The sequence below is a fragment of the Arvicanthis niloticus genome, chromosome 21 (assembly GCF_011762505.2).
Source record: "Arvicanthis niloticus isolate mArvNil1 chromosome 21, mArvNil1.pat.X, whole genome shotgun sequence".
NCBI classification, from domain to species: Eukaryota; Metazoa; Chordata; class Mammalia; order Rodentia; family Muridae; genus Arvicanthis; species Arvicanthis niloticus.
Window position 1 is genome coordinate 29,060,589 of NC_047678.1, and position 18,712 is coordinate 29,079,300.

General features: G+C 54.3%; 1 protein-coding gene across 1 annotated transcript in view; it reads left to right on the forward strand.

Moving 5' to 3' along the window:
- Positions 1-3,356: 3,356 nt before the first annotated feature.
- Col7a1 (collagen type VII alpha 1 chain) overlaps positions 3,357-18,712 on the forward strand; it is a 30,781-nt gene continuing 15,425 nt past the window's right edge. The window contains exons 1-57 of the mRNA XM_034483663.2: positions 3,357-3,428; positions 3,534-3,622; positions 4,099-4,279; positions 4,892-5,051; positions 5,134-5,227; positions 5,319-5,480; positions 5,591-5,754; positions 5,831-5,960; positions 6,064-6,180; positions 6,261-6,407; positions 6,494-6,610; positions 6,686-6,835; positions 6,911-7,039; positions 7,781-7,924; positions 8,012-8,137; positions 8,235-8,378; positions 8,928-9,047; positions 9,183-9,326; positions 9,639-9,764; positions 9,866-10,012; positions 10,220-10,342; positions 10,659-10,805; positions 11,049-11,183; positions 11,259-11,405; positions 11,484-11,620; positions 11,879-12,005; positions 12,089-12,235; positions 12,324-12,496; positions 12,621-12,656; positions 12,738-12,764; positions 12,846-12,890; positions 12,961-13,023; positions 13,614-13,685; positions 13,778-13,813; positions 13,949-13,984; positions 14,140-14,211; positions 14,318-14,395; positions 14,800-14,826; positions 14,908-14,961; positions 15,050-15,112; positions 15,187-15,246; positions 15,340-15,375; positions 15,571-15,615; positions 15,687-15,722; positions 16,003-16,047; positions 16,137-16,172; positions 16,292-16,324; positions 16,661-16,693; positions 16,842-16,895; positions 16,974-17,033; positions 17,127-17,162; positions 17,278-17,358; positions 17,460-17,495; positions 17,697-17,741; positions 17,980-18,051; positions 18,293-18,337; positions 18,565-18,591. Of these exons, the coding sequence (XP_034339554.1) occupies positions 3,535-3,622; positions 4,099-4,279; positions 4,892-5,051; positions 5,134-5,227; positions 5,319-5,480; positions 5,591-5,754; positions 5,831-5,960; positions 6,064-6,180; positions 6,261-6,407; positions 6,494-6,610; positions 6,686-6,835; positions 6,911-7,039; positions 7,781-7,924; positions 8,012-8,137; positions 8,235-8,378; positions 8,928-9,047; positions 9,183-9,326; positions 9,639-9,764; positions 9,866-10,012; positions 10,220-10,342; positions 10,659-10,805; positions 11,049-11,183; positions 11,259-11,405; positions 11,484-11,620; positions 11,879-12,005; positions 12,089-12,235; positions 12,324-12,496; positions 12,621-12,656; positions 12,738-12,764; positions 12,846-12,890; positions 12,961-13,023; positions 13,614-13,685; positions 13,778-13,813; positions 13,949-13,984; positions 14,140-14,211; positions 14,318-14,395; positions 14,800-14,826; positions 14,908-14,961; positions 15,050-15,112; positions 15,187-15,246; positions 15,340-15,375; positions 15,571-15,615; positions 15,687-15,722; positions 16,003-16,047; positions 16,137-16,172; positions 16,292-16,324; positions 16,661-16,693; positions 16,842-16,895; positions 16,974-17,033; positions 17,127-17,162; positions 17,278-17,358; positions 17,460-17,495; positions 17,697-17,741; positions 17,980-18,051; positions 18,293-18,337; positions 18,565-18,591 (5,115 nt within the window). The 5' untranslated portion in view covers positions 3,357-3,428; position 3,534. The remainder of the gene's footprint in view (positions 3,429-3,533; positions 3,623-4,098; positions 4,280-4,891; positions 5,052-5,133; positions 5,228-5,318; positions 5,481-5,590; positions 5,755-5,830; positions 5,961-6,063; positions 6,181-6,260; positions 6,408-6,493; positions 6,611-6,685; positions 6,836-6,910; positions 7,040-7,780; positions 7,925-8,011; positions 8,138-8,234; positions 8,379-8,927; positions 9,048-9,182; positions 9,327-9,638; positions 9,765-9,865; positions 10,013-10,219; positions 10,343-10,658; positions 10,806-11,048; positions 11,184-11,258; positions 11,406-11,483; positions 11,621-11,878; positions 12,006-12,088; positions 12,236-12,323; positions 12,497-12,620; positions 12,657-12,737; positions 12,765-12,845; positions 12,891-12,960; positions 13,024-13,613; positions 13,686-13,777; positions 13,814-13,948; positions 13,985-14,139; positions 14,212-14,317; positions 14,396-14,799; positions 14,827-14,907; positions 14,962-15,049; positions 15,113-15,186; positions 15,247-15,339; positions 15,376-15,570; positions 15,616-15,686; positions 15,723-16,002; positions 16,048-16,136; positions 16,173-16,291; positions 16,325-16,660; positions 16,694-16,841; positions 16,896-16,973; positions 17,034-17,126; positions 17,163-17,277; positions 17,359-17,459; positions 17,496-17,696; positions 17,742-17,979; positions 18,052-18,292; positions 18,338-18,564; positions 18,592-18,712) is intronic.

Here is an 18,712-nt window from a genome sequence, read left to right on the forward strand (position 1 = left end):
CTGTGTTGTCCTTCTTTAGAGTTGGCATGGGATCCGCTGGGAGCAAAGACTTCCCTCACATTCTGCACCCTCTGAATCCTTCGGCCTTCCCATAGTCTCCTGTGTCCTCAGCCAGGGCCAAGCATGGAGGCTGCAACAGAGGCCGGAAGCCTTTGATGCTTGCAGGGAGTTTGCCCAGATGTTTCCACTCAGCTACATGGGGGACATTCCTCATCCAGCTTGTCCCAGGAATGGGATGTGGGAGTTATGGAAACTACAGGCCAGCCTGTACCCTGTTGTCCCAGTGTGGAAATTAGGAGCTTATGTGGGAAAACCCTCACGGAAGACTTCAGAGCCACCCTGTGGTGGCCTCTATTCTGCTGGGATGGACCAGGAGGGGCCACTGTTGTCCCAGAGGAAGCTGCTTCTGAGTGTTTACTGTGGGTGATAGAGAGGATAGCCCGGGGCACAATGTTCTGATTTGGTTTCCAACTGCTGTCTGGACAGGCAAGGCAAGAATCCTTTGCCTCTATTTGCCGCTGACTCAGGCTCCAAGAATAGCCCTGAGATCAGTGGGGCCCAAGCCCACTCCCTCCTCTAGGTCTGTCCCAGGCAAGTCCTGAGCTGTTGTCCTAGAGATCTCTTTCCCATCTTCTAGAGGCCTCCAGGACCTAGCCATCCATCTCCTGATGAAGCTCTCAGTTGCTCTCTCCCTCTGCTTCTCCTTCATGCTCTGATCTGGGAGAAATATGAGGTGGTAGGCCTCACTCCTGTGCTCCCCAGGCTTCTATGAGGAGGCCTGTGGGGAAGGTGGGAGCAAAGGGTTTGAGGCTCCTGAACTTTCTGGCTGCTGAGTATGAGCTGGAGTCTAGGTCAGTCTGTTAAGAGGAACTTTTAAGTCTCCCAGTAACCTCTTGCAAAAGCAGCCAAACAAGCCTTTGCTCTTGTCATTTGTCAAGGGGCAGGTCATCCTACTGTGCAACCATCTGGGCTGCTAGGTAACACAACTCAGAGGGTCCCAACCCTGGCTTTGTGTGAAGATGGAGCAACTGTGTCTGGGACCAAACACCCAATCTATTGTGCTGGAATGAGCTTTGATTTCTAAGCTGACCCCAAAGGCTACAAATATAAGTAAGCTAGAGATGGGAAGTGGAGCTGCTGGGAGTTTCTGGGTTCCTTGCTATCTGAGCCCACCTGTTTCATCTTTCCTCTAGAAACATATCAGGAGATGGTGAAGAGAAGTGACTTGGTAGGAGCTGTGAATTGCATGGGGACTTGGGCTACAGGTCTGTGGCAACCCTGGTGAGCCTGGTATGATGAGGCCACAGGGAAAGGTGGAATGAGCTGTGGAAGCACAAGCCGGGCAATATTCCCTGTAGCACTGGGAGAGGCAGAGGGAAGCCATAGATCAGAATGCCAGGTTCTGCATTCTGAAGGATATTGGAGGTACTGAGGATGGAATGAGATGTGGGCCTGGTTGGAGACATGGTGCCATCTAGCAAAACATGGCTGAAGCCAGGGGAGCATGAGAGGGAAAAGGTCACACTTTGGGGCCTCCACTGCCCTGATGGAAGAGCTGGAGGTAGGTACAGGTCTCTCCCATACTGTAGCTAAAGCTGCGGTCTTGCCAGGATGCTGCTGCAGTCAAGGGCCTTAGAGGGTCATACCTCTGTTGAAGCTTTTGGCTGCTGTAGTCTTCTAGTCTTCTACCTTCTCAGTCACCGCCTTTGACTCCACACTGAGCCTTTTCTGAGGGACACTCAGCTCTAGTGAGGTTTGCCTTGAGGCTCTCCTGAGGTTTACTCTATAAGTCGGGCCTCTTCCCTAAAGGCCAGGTCAACATAATACATGTATGTTCATACCAAATATGCCATTGTTGTTACCCACCTTGGCTGTGAGAACATGCCTGGTTCTCTACTGCCCTCATCTGGAGCATACCACCTAGTGATGGGAGGCCCCAGGGACAACACCAGGGAGACCCTGGTGTGGAAAAGAGGTTCTGGGACTTGTAAAGGCACTGTGTCCTGGGATAGTTCTGAGAGTGAACGTCTTCAGTGACAAGGGAAGCACCAGCTTTCCTGATGACAGGGAAATAGGAGGGGACGATTCTCTGTGACCTAAGGTTTGCCCATGCTAGAAAACTATAAAAACTTCCACCGGTCCCCATCTCCCCACTTAGCCTGTGGATCTGCGGGAGGTCGCAGGGCCAGGCGTATTGGAAGCAGCCCAGCAGCGGTGAATGAGGAGATACTTTCTGGACTGTGTTGAACTGTACAGGACTGATTAGAAAGCAAGCAGGGCCCAAATGGGGGCTAGTTTTCTTAGGCGTGTCTCTTTGTATTGAGTACACTCACCTAGTCAACATGCGTGTATAACCAAAGGAAATCAATAGGCAAGTGGGCTTGACCTGGGATTGGCAATGACTGTCCATAGGTAAGGGTTGAGAGGGGGTCAGCTAGGGAGGGGAAAGTTAGATACCTTGAGGCAATGAGAAAAGGAAATGGCTATGGGATGGCCGTGGCCTAGTCAAGAAATGGAGTAAAAAGGTTCTATGAAAGTAGGCCAGAGGGGAGGCTTGCAGGCTCAGATGAAGGTGAGTAGATGGGGGAACCTGGCCTGAATCATGGACAGGCCCTGCCAGTGGGAACATGGGTATCAGGAGATGGATTCCTGAGAGATGAGCTGTCAGCATGGGTGGTCCACCCCTCCACATATGGACAACCCTCCCTCTCTGCAAACACAGCTGGATGGCATCTGTCTAGGACTGGTACAAGATACAGTAGGGAGTGAGGGGCATTGGGATGAGCAAATACGAATAAGCATGACACAAGTTCTTTCTTTCAAAATGGGGAAGTGTTGCTTAGATCCAGCCCAATGGGATCTTGGGGTCCCTAGGATACTCCCATAATCTCTCATCTGCTGGGGGCTGCTCTGTCTGTCATAAAGGTTAGGGTGGGGCACAGGAGGGCCACCAGACAGAAGCATGGCTGATTCACATGATTTGTATTTGTCAGGACCTATGGCCTGAGGCTTTGTCTGGGCACCCCCATGGGATTGGGGATGAGTCAACACCAGCTGTGCCCCACCATCAGGCTGTTACCCCTAGGTCTGCTGGAACCTGTCCACATTTCAGAGAGCAGCAATGACTTCATTGGTCAGTCTAACTAGAAAGCAGTCAAGACTTGTAACCCTAAATTGGGGTTGGGGTGCTCTCCAAGTGTCTGTCAAAACCCTGGGTGATTCCCAAAAGCCTTGGGACCTGACCTTGCCCTTAAGTACGTCATATCTTAAGTCCAGGAGAAGTGGGGTGGGGGAAGCGACCTCTGGGGAGGTGGGTGGGGGCAGGCCGCCAGGTCCCCGCCCGCTGCTCCGCCTCCTGGGATCGGGGACTTTTCTCCTCTGTGCCGGCGGGACTTGCAGCGGCGGCGGGAGGAGGCTGACTCGCACAGGCAAGATTAGGACTTGGGGTGGGGGGCACTCGGTTTCCACCCACCAATAGCTTGGGAGACAAGGGACAGAGGTTGGGTTCCTGGCTAACTGTTTCTATCACTCAGGATGAGGCTGCGGCTCCTGGTCACTGCGCTCTGCGCTGCTGAGATCCTGGTGGGGGCGCCCGGAGTGTGGGCCCAGCCCAGAGATAGAGGTGGGCATCTTCCAGGGCTTGGCACCCTGTCACCTATGCATCTACTCAAACTTTATTCCTGACACCTTTCCACCGAGGAGTCTTCCAAACTCTTCATGGATTCTTCCTAAAGTCCCCGAATTCTACTCGGTGTTCCCCAAATCGCCTCCTATCTATCCCATCAGCACCCAAATTCTAGCTCCCTAGATACAGGCTGAATCCTCTGTCCTTTCCCTTCAAGCTGGCTTCAGCCCCCACAGAGCGACGCCTGCTTGCAACTTATCCTCCCCCAAGGATCCTGCCCTTCCTGGGAAGCTGTTCTGAGCCCCACTGCGGTTTCCTCCAACTCTGGCAGAGATCCGCCTACCTGGGCTCCGTTTGCATAGGAAGATGAAGCTTATTGTCCTTTCAGTCCCCAAGTGCCAGGGGACCTCAGTGCCTAGAAGACAGTGGCTGTATTCCCAGAAAAAGGTCATGATTTCTTCTCCCTGCTTCAGTGACCTGCACTCGCCTTTATGCCGCTGACATTGTGTTCTTACTCGATGGCTCCTCATCCATTGGCCGCAGCAACTTTCGAGAAGTGCGGGGATTCTTGGAGGGGCTGGTGCTGCCTTTCTCAGGAGCAGCCAGTGCACAGGGCGTCCGATTTGCCACGGTGCAGTACAGTGATGATCCACAGTGAGTAGCCGGCTTGGGGTCAGGACTGTAGGCCCCAAGATCCTTTGACAGGAAGGAGTCTAGAAGCAGGCTTGGGAGAAGCCAGAAAGACCCTAGGCAAGCCCTCTGGAGAGAGGTAGGGATAACTTTGAAGGATGTTTTTGTCCTAAAACACCTCTCAGCCAGTGTCCTGGGGTAGTGGTGCTGGGGGATGGACAGGATGATTCTGTTTTCTGATCTGCATAGAGATAGGAGCCCAGGAGCTTCAGGTGTTGGGCTCCTGTTGGAGTCTGAATGCTTGGGTTCTGCCAACCCTTCAGCCCTCTGCTCATCAGAAACGCTTTGTCTGGCCAGTGCCCACTGTTCTGAAACTGGGCCCTTCCTCCAACAATTGTTTGATCAGATATCCTGTCCCCCGCCCCTAGCCTAAGAACCTTGAGGGTTCCAGGCCTGTTGAGGCTCAGTGACATTGCTATGTCAAGCAGCACCGGAGGAAGCTGCTAATGTGGACGCTTCCATGGTAGAGGGCTGGGGTCTCGGAACCAAGGGTACTCTTAAGAGGTCTCATCTCAGAGGCAGGGCTGGAAGAGATCATAACCCCTTGCCTTGTGCCACCTCATTTTTTCCCCTCAGGACAGAATTTGGTCTGGATGCACTTGGCTCTGGGGGTGACACCATCCGAGCCATCCGTGAGCTCAGCTATAAGGGCGGGAACACTCGCACAGGGGCCGCTCTTCACCATGTTTCCGACCGTGTCTTCCTGCCTCATCTAACGCGTCCTGGCATCCCCAAGGTGCTCCCTAAACCGACTATGCCTCCAAATGTGACCCCAAAATAAATGAAACATCCCTGACTGGTCTTGGCACCTATCCCAGGTCTGCATCCTGATCACAGATGGGAAATCCCAAGATTTGGTGGACACGGCTGCTCAAAAACTGAAGGGGCAGGGAGTGAAGCTGTTTGCTGTGGGTGAGAACCAAGTTGAGGCGAGAGGTCTGTTGGAGTGGGGACCATTCAGAGAATGTGTAAGCAACTAAGTCCTGTTGGGGCCTCACTTCAGGAATCAAGAATGCCGATCCTGAGGAACTGAAACGCATTGCCTCCCAGCCAACCAGCGACTTCTTCTTCTTCGTCAATGACTTCAGCATCCTGAGGACCCTGTTGCCCCTCATTTCCAGGAGGGTGTGCACAACGGCTGGGGGTGTGCCTGTGACCCTGCCTTGTAAGTTCCTGCCCATTCTGGGTACCCTGATCCCAGCCTGGGAGTGCTGACCTATGCACTCCTCATCCCCCACCCCTGACCTGATACTCAATTCGCAATCCCATTCACAGCTGATGACACTCCATCTGGGCCCCGGGACCTGGTGCTGTCTGAGCCAAGTAGCCAATCCTTGCGAGTACAGTGGACAGCAGCCAGTGGCCCTGTGACCGGCTACAAGGTTCAGTACACACCTCTGACTGAGCTAGGACAGCCGCTGCCAAGTGAGCGACAGGAGGTGAGAATGTTAACAGTGACCGGTGGCTGCCGAGGACTTGACTGGACTGTATGAGATGACTTCTGACCCTGGGCAGGTGAACGTCCCGGCTGGTGAGACCAGCATGCGACTGCAGGGTCTCCGTCCACTAACAGACTACCAAGTGACTGTGGTTGCCCTCTATGCCAACAGCATCGGGGAGGCCGTGAGTGGGACCGCTCGGACCAGTGAGCAACCCTGTCAACCTTTGACCTCATTCTCCTAACCACCCAACCCCTACACCCCGTCCTACTTTTGGCTTTACTAATCCCTGGTGGGGCCTTTTCTCAGCTGCCAAGGAAGGGTTGGAACTGAGCATCCAGAACATCACATCCCACAGCCTCCTGGTGGCCTGGAGGAGGGTACCGGGTGCTAATGGCTACCGTGTAACATGGCGGGACCTCAGTGGTAAGTGAGAAGCATAGACTGACAAAATTATTGATTCCTGAATCTATGAGCCCCACTGAACCCTTTGTGTCCCCATACAGGTGGGGTGACACAGCAGCAGGACCTGAGCCCTGGGCAGGGGTCAGTGTTTTTAGATCACTTGGAGCCTGGCAGGGACTATGAGGTGACTGTGAGTGCCCTATTTGGCCACAGCCTGGGGCCTGCCTCTTCTCTGACTATCCGCACCGGTGAGAAGTCTGGGTCCCTTTTTCAGGCTGGGCTGGGTAGGTAGGGCAGGGTGCAGAGGCCACTGATACCCATGTGCCCTGGGCAGCCTCTTCCGTTGAGCAAACACTGCATCCCATCATCTTGAGCCCTACATCCATCCTCCTTTCCTGGAACTTGGTGCCTGAGGCCCGCGGCTACCGCTTGGAGTGGCGTCGCGAGAGCGGTCAGTGAGAGTGGAGAGCCTGGCGGCTGGGTTTGGGGCTTGGCTTCAGCTTAACCTGGTCCTGCCATCCTGCAGGCTTGGAACCACCACAGAAAGTGGAACTGCTCCCTGATGTGACCCGCCACCAGCTGGATGGGTTGCAGCCGGGCACTGAGTACCGCCTCACGCTGTACACTCTGCTGGAGGGCCGTGAGGTGGCCACTCCTGCAACCGTGGTCCCTACAGGTAAGGGCTCCGTAGGTCTACGTTATCTGGGAAGTCTAGTGACTGCAGTCAGCCTCACATTCTCCTCTCTCGAAGGGCTAGAGCAGCTGGCGGGCCCGGTGATGAATTTACAAGCCATAGAACTGCCTGGGCAGCGGGTGCGAGTGTCTTGGAACCCTGTCCCCGGCGCCACCGAGTACCGCTTCACTGTTCGCACCACCCAGGGTAAGGCAGAAGCAGCCTGAAAAGTCCCCTGATCCCGAGGTCCCAGCCTGCACCGCCCTCCCTCTCTGGTTGCGTTTCCATGGCCTCCTTCATTTTTTTTTGCGCATCTACATCCTGAGAACCATCAACCCAGAACTGCCTCAGGGTCTGTCTTTCCTCTCCTCTACTCCAGCCTGCTCTTCAGTTATCTATCTCCACTCTGCCCACACCCCTGCCGAGGCCCATCCATCTCTACCGCCACAAACTCTATGACCCACGCTTCTTCTGTCCTTCTCTAGGGAGAAGAGGGCCCCCTTGTGGTCACTGAGGCTTAAACTAATCAGAGCCTGACTCAGTCTCTTGATTCTTTTTTTTTTTTCCTGAGCGCCCCTTCAGTCTCTTACATTCCCACCGCCTCCCCACTAAGGATTCTCTAATACTGATCTCTCGCTTCACCCAATGCTCATCCATTTTCCTGTGTCAATGTCGATCCGTGGCCTGCCAATTCTCATCCCTGTGTCAGACTCTCATCATGCTATGTCCTAACCCGTCTGTCATCCAGTGTCCCCATTCATTGGTGACTCCTGTTATCCTGTGTTGCTATCATGGACCCCTTAACCTCACATTGTTTTCCTCTCTCCCTGTCCCTCCCCATCCGATCTCCTCATCTCCCACGTTGTCTCGTACCTTGCGCATCACTGACTGCTGTTCAGGGTCCCTGTGTGACACTCACCCCTTCCTGCCCACCCTGCCTTTTCTCAGGGGTCGAACGGACTCTGTTGCTTCCCGGGAGTCAGACAACCTTTGACTTAGATGATGTTCGAGCTGGGATTAGCTACACAGTGCGGGTGTCTGCTCGAGTGGGCACTCATGAGGGTGATGCCAGCATCCTAACGATCCACAGAGGTGAGCACTTTAGGAGATTTACGGGAGATGGCGACCGACTTGCTTCTGTCCTCATATTGACCCTTAACCCCTGTCTTTAATCCCCAGATCCAGAAGCCCCACTTGTTGTCCCAGGACTTCGGGTTGTGGCATCAGATGCAACAAGAATTAGAGTGGCCTGGGGACTTGTCCCTGGGGCCAGTGGATTTCGGATTAGCTGGAGGACAGGCAGTGGTCAGTGTGGACTGTGGGGGTTGCTGAGGGGAGCTCTCAGAGTATGGGGGAACAAGGGACGTGCAGAAACTAGGCCATCGTTTCTCTCTGATCCCAGGTCCAGAGTCCAGCCAGACGCTGGCCCCAGACTCTACTGTCACAGACATCCTGGGGCTACAGCCTGGAACCTCTTATCAAGTGGCTGTGTCAGCACTTCGAGGGAGAGAAGAGGGCCCCCCTGTGGTCATCGTGGCTCGAACTGGTCAGAGCCTGACCGGGTCCCCTGATCTTTGCCTCCGTGCCCCTTAGACTCCTATGGCCCCCTTAATGGTGTACATCCTCCCTGCTTCCACCTTGAGTCCCAGCCCACCCAGCCCTACTCTTGAGTCTTTCCCTCCACGTTCACCTGTGTCTCCCATGGCTCTCTCTGTCCTTATTTCTGCGACTCCATCCCTCAGAACCTACCACTTCCTCCTTCTCCTTTTCCTCTCCTCCTCCTCCTCTTCCTCCTCTGCCTCCTCCTCCTCCTCCTTTGTTGGACCCACCTCTCCTCTTGGACCTTCACTTTGTCATTTGCCTGATGTCCTCATGGTCCCCTAATTCTTCCACAGACCCCTCTCTGTCAGATCTTGTCTTTCAGATTGATGCTACCTGATAGCTCGGCTTCCTACTGTGCCTTCTGACAGAACCCCTCACTGCCCTTTGTGAGGTCCCCGCCTCCTATAAACACTCACAGGCTTCCCTTTCCAAGCAGTCCTTCTCCCATCAGACCTGCCTACTTAACCAGATTCCCCGGCATCTCCCTCTCCAGATCCACTGGGCCCAGTGAGGAGAGTCCATGTGACACAGGCTGGCAGCTCATCTGTCAGCATTACCTGGACTGGGGTTCCTGGCACCACAGGATACAGGGTTTCCTGGCACTCAGGCCGTGGTAGGAGGCAGGGGTTTAAGGGGGGGCTATGGGAGGTGGTTCTGAATAGAGTGGAGGCTAAGGATTCTTTCCGGGTCCAAGTGAAGCACCGGGTAGTCTGACAAGTCCTGGTGTTACCTCCATCCCTGATCCCAGGCCCAGAGAAATCTCAGTTGGTTTCTGGAGATGCCACGGTGGCTGAAATAGATGGGCTGGAGCCAGACACGGAGTATATAGTGCGTGTGAGAACCCACGTAGCTGGTGCGGATGGAGCGCCCGCCTCTGTGGTTGTGAGGACTGGTGAGTGGCTCCCGGCCAGCTGTTTCTGGCTGCTATGTATTTCCGACTGCTACCCCTGTTCATTGCTGCTCAGTAACCTTCCTGTCCATACTGAACCACCCATGGTTACTAAGTGTGTCCATTCATGTTTGTGACCTTAGCCTATGCTGCACATCTCCCCCACCCCCAACACTAACCTCTTCCCTTTAAAGTTCCCTCCACTGACCCGGCCACACTAACCTTGCCTAGCCCTCATTACCTATGCCTGCCTTGCCACTCTTGTCTCTGCCAGGTACCCGGTGGTCCTCACTTTTACCTTGCCTTTGTCACTAGCTCCTGAGCCTGTGGGCAGTGTGTCAAAACTGCAAATCCTTAATGCTTCCAGTGATAATCTACGGGTCACTTGGATAGGAGTCCCTGGGGCCACATCCTATAGACTCATGTGGGGACGTAGTGAAGGTATGGCCCCTTGACTCCATCCTTGTCCTTCCTGGCTACAAGTGCCCTCTCTGGTTAGCTCCCCACACCCCCTAACTCTTACTCTCCACTGACCTGGCCAGGTGGCCCTATGAGACACCAGATACTCCCAGGAAACAAAGATTCTGCAGAGATACGGGGTCTCGAAGGCGGAGTCAGCTACTCTGTGAGAGTGACAGCGCTTATTGGAGACCGAGAGGGTGCACCAGTTTCCATTGTCGTCACCACACGTAGGAGAATGTTTGGTTGGAAGAAGTCTTAGAGTGGGGCTTGTGTTCAAGGGACGGGACTTACGGGGAAGGATTTATGCTGGGGTAGGAGAGGGGTCAAGGATTTATAGCAAGCCTGTGTGGGTAAGTCTGGGGAGGAGATGTATTCAGAGGGGTTGGTTCAGGCTGGGGAGCAGAGCCTCCCTGATTGTAATGCTTTCTCTTAAGCGCCTGAAGCCCCGACACCTCTGGAGACTCTTCAAGTAGTACAGAGTGGGAAGCACTCCTTGAGGCTGCGCTGGGAGCGAGTCCCTGGAGCGCCTGGCTTCCGTCTGCATTGGCAACCTGAGGGTGAGAGGTGCTAGGGTAGGAAGTTGGGACCAATGAAGGGAGAGGGCCTCTGGGCAAAGTCATCAACGTTGCTGAAAAGCCAGGTCTGCAGGATCAAAAGCATCAAGGGGCTCAATCAACAAGGTGGGTGGAAGTGACCAGCCTTGAGGGGATGGATCTGGTGGACAGGGCAAAGATGAATAAGGACGATTCACTGGGGGGATGGATCTGATTGGTCAGCGTGGTTAGTGAGAGTCAGTGAGATGGGTGCGTCCATCACTATTATCAGTCACTATCCCCTGCATATTCCTGGCCCTTACACTCATCCTGGTCTCAGGTGGCCAGGAACAGTCCCTGACCTTGGGACCTGAGTCTAACAGCTACAACCTGGTTGGGCTGGAGCCAGCAACAAAGTACCAAGTATGGCTGAGTGTCCTGGGCCAGACTGGAGAAGGTCCCCCTAGGAAGGTGACTGCATATACTGGTGAGCTTCCCAGAGCACTCACCGGCTTGTGGTGTGCTCTTCCCCCACATTGATGGCATGCCCCAATTTTCTGCACTCCAGACTCTAAGTGATTTCTGTAGACCCTCCCATAAGGCCCTGGGGGAGATTCCAGCATGATGTCCCATGGTGCTTCACTAAAATGAGCCTGCTCCAGAATCTTGCATCTCTCTCTTACTCTCTGCATCCAGGCTCAGATCTGTTGGTCTTTGATTCCTCTTTCAGAGCCTTCTCACGTCCCGAGCCCTGAACTACATGTGGTGGACACCTCGATTGACTCAGTGACTTTGGCCTGGACCCCAGTGTCTGGGGCATCCAGCTATATCTTGTCCTGGCGGCCACTCAGAGGAACTGGCCAGGGTGAGGAGGAAGACCAGAAGGTGGTAATTGGGGCTCCACAGAGAAGTCCCTGTTTAACCAAATTTTCCTCTGTAGAAGTGCCTGGGGCACCACAGACACTGCCAGGGACCTCAAGCTCCCACAGAGTGACAGGCCTGGAACCTGGTATCTCCTATGTTTTCTCTCTGACACCCATTCAAAACGGTGTACGGAGTTCTGAGATCTCTGTCACACAAAAGCCAGGTATGGAAGGTACCGTGGAGAAGCCTGAGGGGACCGTGGAATGGCTGATGATCCTAGTAACTCAGTTCTTTTGTGCAGCGTGTCCCCATGGCCGGGTGGACGTGGTGTTCCTGCTGCATGCCACCCGAGACAATGCTCACAATGCAGAGACTGTGAGGAGGGTCCTGGAAAGGCTGGTGTCCGCACTCGGGCCTCTTGGTCCACAGGCTGCTCAGGTCTGGCTCTAAAGCAAGCCAGACTCTACCTGTCTCTGCCCCTCCCCCTACCGGTTCCCCATCAGCCACCATCTCGCCATCCCTCTGTGGGTTCAGGCTTTTCCCAGCTCTCCCGCAGGCTCTGGATTATCTCTTCTATTCTACTAACATCACTGACACCCCCCCCCAACTAGCAGTTCTGCATTGTTCACTCCTCCCACGTCTCTATCCCTGTCCTATTCCACATGTCCTCCCTGTCCTGTGTCTGCTCCTACCCAGGTTGGCCTGCTGTCCTACAGTCACCGGCCCTCCCCACTGTTCCCGCTGAATAGTTCCCATGACCTTGGCGTCATCTTGCAAAAGATCCGTGACATCCCCTACGTGGACCCAAGTGGTAACAACCTAGGTAAGGACTGCAGTCAGCATGGACTCCTGGGTCTTTCTCATCAGGTTCGGTGTCTCAGGGTTCTGACATGCCCTTCTTCCCAGGCACAGCTGTGACCACAGCTCAAAGATACCTCTTAGCACCCAATGCTCCTGGGCGCCGTCAGCAAGTGCCAGGCGTGATGGTCCTGTTAGTGGATGAGCCTCTGAGAGGGGACATATTCAGCCCCATTCGTGAGGCCCAGGCTTCTGGTGAGCTTTAGGACTGTTGGAGTGGGGCCTTGGGAATAGAGGTGGCCCTGGTGAGGTTGTCATGTAGGTTTGCTGGATCTCTTCTTAGGGCTCCAGGTGATGGTGCTGGGTTTGGTGGGAGCGGACTCAGAGCAGCTGCGTCGCCTGGCACCAGGCACGGACCCCATCCAGAACTTCTTTGCTGTGGATAATGGCCCAGGCTTGGACCGAGCAGTCAGTGATCTGGCTGTAGCCCTGTGTCAGGCAGCTGTGACCACACAGGTTTGGAGAAAGCCTCCTAACCTGGGTAGGAGCAGACACAAGGCAGGGAGGACATGTGGTAGTAGAGAGGGGACCTTGGGGTTCTTTTAGAACTTCCTGGTCTCAAGGAACTCTTTGTCCACAGACACAAACAGAGCCTTGTGCTGTGCACTGTCCAAAGGTAAGTGGCCAGGGTTGAATGAGTGGGCAAAGGCCACAGCTAGACCTGGTTATTCTTACCCTCTTCTGACATGTCTTCTAGGGCCAGAAAGGGGAGCCTGGAGTGACGGTAAGCCACCCTAATGGAGGTTGGGAATCAGTGGGGTAGAAGGTGGTTGACATCACAGGACTCACTGATCACCCCTTTTAGGGACTGCAAGGACAGGCTGGACCTCCTGGTCCCCCTGGTCTCCCGGTGAGTGCCTCTCCACACCTGCCTCTCTTGTGCCCGGCTGACAGCCTCCTAACCTGCTCTCCTCACCCAGGGCAGGACCGGTGCTCCAGGCCCGCAAGGTCCTCCTGGAAGTACCCAAGCAAAAGGCGAGAGGGTGAGTGTGGAACTCATTGATTCTCCAGGGTGCTCCCACTAAAGTGCTCCCACTAAAGTGCTCCCACTAGGGTGCTCCCACTAGTTTTCCTGGAGGGTGTAGGGAAAAAGGAAGAATCAGAGTTAGTGGTATGAGTCGGAGTTAGAGCTGGGCGTGGCGGAGCACACCTGCAGCCCTAGCACCCAAGCAGAAGCAGGATGAGAGACACAGCTTTTAGGCTAACCTAGATTATATAGCCAGACCCTGTCTCAATAAGTAAATAAATAAATAAATAAATAAATAAATAAATAAAAAACAAATATCCACAGAATGTTCTTAGCGGCCTGAGTGAAGATTATAAAGCACACCAGATTTGAGGGTGGGCGGGTTCTGGAGTGGACACAAGGGCTTTGAGATCCCCTGGAGAGGCTGGTCTCTTGCTGGCATTAGATCCATTCAGCTGACAGGGCTGCTCCTCTGCTCTCCCACTCGGCTCTGCTAACACTTGGGAGCCTATGGGGTTGGAGCCATGGTGGGTGACATGGACTTCTTTATGTAATCTGGGACACTGGGGAAGATCTTTTCTTGCTCTGACCTCTCTGCCTTTCTAGGGCTTTCCTGGTCCAGAAGGGCCTCCAGGCAGTCCTGGCCTCCCTGGTGTTACTGGGTCTCCTGGCGTTAAGGTGAGCTAAGCTTGCCTTTGGCATCACTAGGGGACACTTCCTTGAATGAGTGTGATAATTTTGACTGTTCTGTCTTTGCCCTTCTTTTTCAGGGCTCCCCAGGGTGGCCTGGCCCTCGTGGGGAACGGGTAAGTGTTCTCTTTCTGTCTTCCCAGTGCCTTCTAGAGTAAGAGCCTGAGGCTGGGGTCAGCCATGGCTCATGAAGTTCTCCCTAAGACTCATCTGAATCTAACTATTACCCCTCTACTCTGCTTTGTCCGTAGGGAGAACGTGGGCCTCAAGGCCCAAAGGGGGAACCGGTAGGTGAAAGGAAAACGGGGCCAGGATATTCCCTGGAGGAGTGGGGTGCCTCAGGCCAGACCCTGTACAGGCCTGAGGCATGCTAAGAACTGAAACACCACAAAGGGCTTCTTCCACCTGCCCTACCCTAACAACTGCTTTCTGCCTCACACAGGGAGAGCCTGGGCAAATCACTGGAGGTGGAGGGCCAGGGCTTCCTGGAAAGAAAGGGGACCCTGGACCTTCGGTAAGTCCCAGGATTTGTGACTGCTAGTGATCAGGGAGTAAGGAGGAGGCCAGATGGGAAGTGACAGTCAGTTCTAAAGCACCTGATGTCTTGTCTCCTCTAACAGGGCCCCCCTGGACCTCGTGGCCCTTTGGGGGGCCCAGGACCCCGTGGCCCCCCAGGGCTTCCTGGAACATCAGTGAAGGTGACAGCATGACCCCCACATAGTCTTATGACTATCATGTGATTCAGACTCGATGATCTCACTGGGACCCATACAACCCTTACTGTTTCTTCTGACCTTTAACCCCCACTGCTTAGTTCTTCGTTATTCTTTTTGGGGGGTTAGGTTTTGAGACAGGGTCTCTCTATATAGCCCTAGCTGGCCTGGAACTCATTCTGTAGACCAGGCTGGCCTAGACCAGGCTGGCCTTGAACTCACAGAGATCCACCTGCCTCTGCCTCCCAAGTGCTGAGATTAAAGGTGTGCTTCACCATACCCAGCCCCCATCATTTATATAACCAAATTTGACCCAATAACTCTACTCTCCTTGTGTCTTGGAGAAGAAGGTATGGTTCAGAGTCATGGGGTCATAATCTGTCTTCCAGGGTGACAAAGGTGATCGTGGGGAACCGGTAAGTCAAGGGCCAGGTATCCTGGGGATGGCTTGGAGGCTGAATCTCATGGCCATTTCCTGACCCACTGTTCTTCCCTAGGGTCCCCCGGGACCAGGCATTGGTACCAGTGGACAAGGCGATCCTGGACTTCCGGTGAGGGGGCTTCGGGGTTCTTCTGGGGCAGTGGCTGAGTGCTGGCCTTCCTAGTTTTTTGCTTATGAGTTTGTTTCCTTCCTTCAAGGGACTTCCTGGAATCCCTGGACCCCAAGGCCCAGCTGGACGAACTGGAGAAAAGGGAGAAAAGGTAGGAGCTTGACCTCTGGGTGGCCCATAGGTAGGACCTCCCCTGGGTCTTTCTGTCATTTGTTTCTCCTTCAGGGTGACTGTGAGGATGGAGGCCCAGGCCTTCCAGGACAGCCTGGGGTCCCAGGGGAACCGGTGAGTTAGCTCCTGCCTCAACCTTCAACCATCACCTCCCTTCATCCTTATGCTCAAACTTAAATCTCTGAACTCCCCATTCATCCTTCTCAGGGCCTGCGGGGAGCTCCTGGAGTTACTGGGCCTAAAGTAAGTACCAGTTGTGTGGGGTGAGTTCAGATGTAGCATGTTATAGTCTGGGACCCTCCCACAGTGCTCCAGTGTTCCAGGCTGTGGGGTTAGAAGATACAGCTCTGAGGAGCTCAAAGGCTGTGGTTTTGGTAGCTGGAGATCCATATGCTTTATTTGGGGTTCTCTGAAAGTCCCCCTTTTCTCTTTCCTTAGGGTGATCGGGGACTGACAGGGACCCCGGGTGAGCCTGGAGAAAAGGTATGTAGAACCTGGGGGAGCTTGGGAGGATCTGGGGCCATTCTCAGCTCTGACCTCTTCTGTTCTCTCAGGGTGAAAGGGGACCGCCTGGCCCAGTGGGACCCCAGGTAAGCCCTTCAACCTCAGTGCTGACTGACTTATAGACTCTGTTCCCTGCTAGTTCTGATTTATTATTCTTGAGCCCTTTGACTCATCTGCAAATGACCCCTACTCCTCAGGAATGCAGGTTCTAGTCCTCAGATTCCAGGTTCCAGCTTTGAATTTTCTGACTTGAACAGAACTGATCTCTGTTCTCTTGCTGAGTTTGACTCCTGCCCATCCCAATCCCAGTCCCCTTTCTAACTGCCCCCACCCACCCAGAACAACGCCTGTGTTTCTCTTTCCCAGGGGCTCCCTGGAGCTGCTGGACATCCTGGAGTGGAGGGTCCTGAGGTAAATCTGTGACTGTGGTAGGGGGTCAGGAATGAGGCTTTCCCATGTCCCTCCCTCCCTGTTTGGGCTCACAATGTCTCCATGTACAGGGACCACCGGGACCCGCTGGCCGCCGAGGAGAAAAGGTAGGTTATGGGTTGGCTATCATACTTTCTGGCAGCAGGGATGTGACAGATGGGACACTTGGACCTTCAGTTTCTAGGTGGCCCTTTGACCTGTGTCTGTCCCTGTTCTCTCTCCCTAGGGAGAGCCTGGTCGCCCTGGGGATCCTGCAGTGGTGAGTGAGGGGCAGATGGGGTCCTGAGTCCAGCATGGTTCTGGAACAGTGAATATGAATTACTGCTATGGTTCTGGGTAGACCCAGCTTTGTGATTCCCTGAATGCTGTAATCTTCCTTCAGACAGCTAGCCATGTCCCTCTGACCCTATAACCATTTTGCACTCATGAACAGGGTGTTAGGTGTCAGGCCATTTTGTATAGCCCTTGTCTGTCTGTGACCTACAGGCAGAGACTGAGCTCTGTGACATCCAGCTCCTTATATCTCTATCCCCATAGGGCCTGGCCCTATGATCCCTAGTCAAGGCTGAGCTGTGTCTGTCCTGTTTGTTTTCAGGGTCCTGGTGGTGCTGGAGCCAAAGGAGAAAAGGTACGTCGGAGACGGTAAAAGGGTGAGGTCAAGGTCACAGGATTTATCTTGGGTCCTACCTAGAGCTCTCAAGGCTTGTAGCCTGATTGCTGGCTTGTGGGAGTGCCTGGAGCCTGGTTCTAGTATTGATAGCCTTTGTTACCTTTAGGGAGATGCTGGGCTCCCCGGGCCCAGAGGAGCAGCTGGAAGCAAAGGAGAACAGGTGACTGAGGGGAAAGCATGTTGGAGGTCAGGATAGGTGCAGGCTATACACCCCTAAATACTGATCATTCGTCTATAGGGCGCACCTGGGTTGGCTCTTCCTGGAGACCCTGGCCCCAAAGGAGACCCTGGAGACAGGGTAATTAAATGTGGGGCTGGGGGTATGTGGCAGAGGGTGGAGGGAAATGTATCTAGAATTCTGACTAACCCGTTCCCCTTCCTGCTCTCTCAGGGTCCCATTGGCCTCACTGGAAGGGCAGGACCCACGGTAAGTATCTGTGACCTTGGATGAGCCCAAAGTTGGTGGAGTTCCCTCCTCTCTCAAAGGCTATGTGTTGTCTGAGTTGTATATCCCCCGCCCCTCTTTCTTGTCTCCCTGGCAGGGTGACTCAGGGCCTCCTGGAGAGAAGGGAGAGCCTGGACGACCTGGGTCCCCAGGACCCATTGGCCCCCGAGGAAGAAATGTGAGAGGCCGGATCAGGGGGATGTCCTGGGGAATGGGAGTATGGGTGTTTGGATGTATCACTGGGGTCTTAGGACCAGGACTGACCCTCATGTCTCATAGGGTGAAGCTGGAGAGAAAGGTGACGAGGGTACCCCGGTGAGACTCCTCCCCACACTGTGGCTTTTGACCCTCTACCCTAAAACCATGACCCCAAGGACCTTGGGACCCTAGCAGCTAATTCTGTCCACCCTCTGCTCCTGTCCAGCCCAGCCAATGCCCAGGCTCTCTGTCCATGCTTACTGAGTCAGTTAGATCCTAGCCTACCTGCACAGAGTGATTTTTTTTCTCTGTCACCAGGGTGAGCCAGGTTTGCCTGGAAAAGTGGGTGAACGTGGCCTCCGGGTGAGTTTTCTCTGGGAGAAATAACATGTCAAGCAAAAGGGAGGAAAAACTTAGGCAGGGAAGTGAAGAGAGGTTCCGGGCGATGAGATGTGAAAGGGGAATCTGTCTACAAGGAGGTGCGGGGTGACGGGAAACTGTCATGGATTTAGGGGTAATGGTGAACATAGGCAGAATAGAAGCTCATAGGAAAACCTGAAAATGCCTGAAGAGTCTGCCTCAAACCAACTGTTCTTCCTAGGGGGCACCTGGGCCCCGGGGACCTGTGGGTGAGAAGGGGGACCAGGGAGATCCTGGAGAAGATGGACGGAATGTGAGTATCGGTCTCTGGTCCCTCACCCCTGACTTCAGTCCCAACACATCCATCCAGTTCCCACCCCATCCCTGCAGGGATCACCCCCACATAGTCCTCATCTCCCTTCTCTCTTCTGGGAGAACTCCCCAAAGACCAGCAGGACCCCATGAGCCCTCAATGAGTACCTCATTGGAGAGAGGTACTTCTAAACCTCTCTCCAATTGCTGTCTGCCTTAACTGACACCCTGGCCTTCTGCAGGGCAGCCCTGGACCATCTGGACCCAAGGGTGACCGTGGGGAGCCGGTGAGTAGTACTGGTCCTGGGCTGCCACTGTGGGCATCGTTCAGGCAAGAGACCTGGAAGTTACCAGAGAGAAGCACTAATGGCCACATGCAGGCCTAGCTGCCTTCCAGGAGTTGGCATTGGGGTGCTTTATGGAATTAGGAGACAGAGTTGAGCCTGGGCAACTCTGAACTTCAATGCTCGGTAACCTCGGAACTCCTATTGATGTTAGTAATTTCTTTTTCCAGGGCCCCCCAGGTCCCCCTGGACGGCTGGTAGGTTGAGCTAGGTCTGGTCCTCTGTCATCCCCTTTCCCAGCCCCTGCTGCCTCCTGTGTCTTCCCGTCCAACCTACCTCCCTCACAGACCCAGGACCCCTCTATTGATCTTCATCGCC